General features: G+C 41.9%; 1 protein-coding gene across 1 annotated transcript; it reads right to left on the bottom strand.

Annotated features, from left to right (window-relative positions):
* Window positions 1-396: 396 nt before the first annotated feature.
* On the bottom strand, window positions 397-1,191 carry LOC107450619 (tigger transposable element-derived protein 1-like). The gene has a single exon (XM_016066452.1). The coding sequence runs from the start codon at window positions 1,189-1,191 to the stop codon at window positions 397-399; it is 795 nt and encodes a 264-aa protein (XP_015921938.1).
* Window positions 1,192-1,609: the final 418 nt, after the last annotated feature.

Genomic DNA, 1,609 nt, shown 5'->3' with positions numbered 1-1,609 from the left:
CAAGCAGCTTCTTAAGTTTTTTTTTTTATTTATGTTTTTGAATATTTTATTTTTTTACTCTAAATAATTTTTTTTTATTTATAAACAGAAACTTACGTTTGTCAAGTTATAATAATAGGGTGCCTCTTTTTTAAGCTTTTTTTTTTGTTCTATTCAGTGATCCCGGGTTTTTTACAGTTAATGGGGACCAGAACCTTCCGCGAAAGCTGAAAAACCATGAAGTAGGATTTGCCCACAGGAATTTTCGTGTATACGGGTACACGAATGTTTTAAATATGTAAACAGTATTTATACTTTACGCGTTAAGGACAAAAATTACAACAGTATACGTATTTACTTAAACGTGTCAGTGCTAATTAATAAGGTTAATTGCAATACCTTATACAGTAATAAACATTAATCAACATTGCTTTCTGAGAGAGGCGAAGAGTCTTGTGTTGGTGGGGGAGAAGAGGCTCTCACTTGACTCGTAGAAGCTCTAGGCTCACTCGGAGACTCTTCCGCTAGAGGAGCTGACGGTAGAGCCAGGGGCTTTACCTTGCAGAGAAACATGGTGATGCGTAATTGTTGTCTTTGTTTTTTCTTTTCCTTCAAAATTTCCCTGTGCAAGGACAAAACCCCTTCAACGCAATTGCTGAACTCGACTGCTCGAACCATATCGTGGTCAATGTCTTGTGCAAATCGTTGCATCGCTCTTGCCATGTTGCACAATTGTTGCAGATTCTCCTGAGTAAGGCCACGCTTATCAGTTTCTTCTTCGTCTTCCTCTTCGTTTTCTTCCTCACTTTCAAACTTTGTCATCTCAAGGAGGTCTTCATCGGTCAGTTGGTCCGAGTGGCAATCGATAAGGGCGCTGATGTCTTCTTTTGTCATGTCGACAAATCCTTCATTCCTTATGATGTGAGCCAGCCTCGCCGCCTTCTCCACCGCTAAGTGATGAATTTCTTCAAGAGTGAAGCCTGGATAGTCGTGCACTACGTTCGGCAATAATTTCTTCCAGCTAAATTTTATGGTCTCACTCTTCATGTCCTTTAATGCTTGCTGAATATTAGACAAAGGGGCAATGTCGTAACTTCGCCAGTATGCTTTCAAGGTGAATTCGTCATTGGCATCGTCAACTACCGATATGAGGCTCTCCATCGAATAGCTAGTGTAGAATGCCTTAAGGGCACGAATGGCATCTTGGTTCATCTGCTGAATTAGAGATGTAGTGTTCGGGGTAGAAACACCGTCAGCACACCGTCATAGTGCAAGTCCGTAGCATGACCGCCTGCACAGTCCATCAGGAGATGGACCTCAAAGGGGAGGCCCTTTTCAGCCAGATACAGCTTCACCTAGGGAATGAAGCGATGGAGGAACCATTCACGTGTCAGAGCTTTCGTTATCCAGGTCTTGGAGTTATGCATCCAGAACACGAGCGACAGAGCCGTATTTTTGTTTTTTATTCCCGTGGATTTTTGGCTTTATAAATAAGACCTGACTTAAGCATAAAACCTGCGGCATTGCCAGTCATGATGACAGTCATATGGTTTTTGTGAACCTTGAAGCCTGGCCTGTTCATTTCGTGCTTGAAGAGGAATGTACGCGAAGGCATCCTTTTTCAAAAAAG

The sequence above is a fragment of the Parasteatoda tepidariorum genome, chromosome 7 (assembly GCF_043381705.1).
Source record: "Parasteatoda tepidariorum isolate YZ-2023 chromosome 7, CAS_Ptep_4.0, whole genome shotgun sequence".
NCBI classification, from domain to species: domain Eukaryota; kingdom Metazoa; phylum Arthropoda; class Arachnida; order Araneae; family Theridiidae; genus Parasteatoda; species Parasteatoda tepidariorum.
This window is presented reverse-complemented; position numbering and strand designations above follow the sequence as displayed.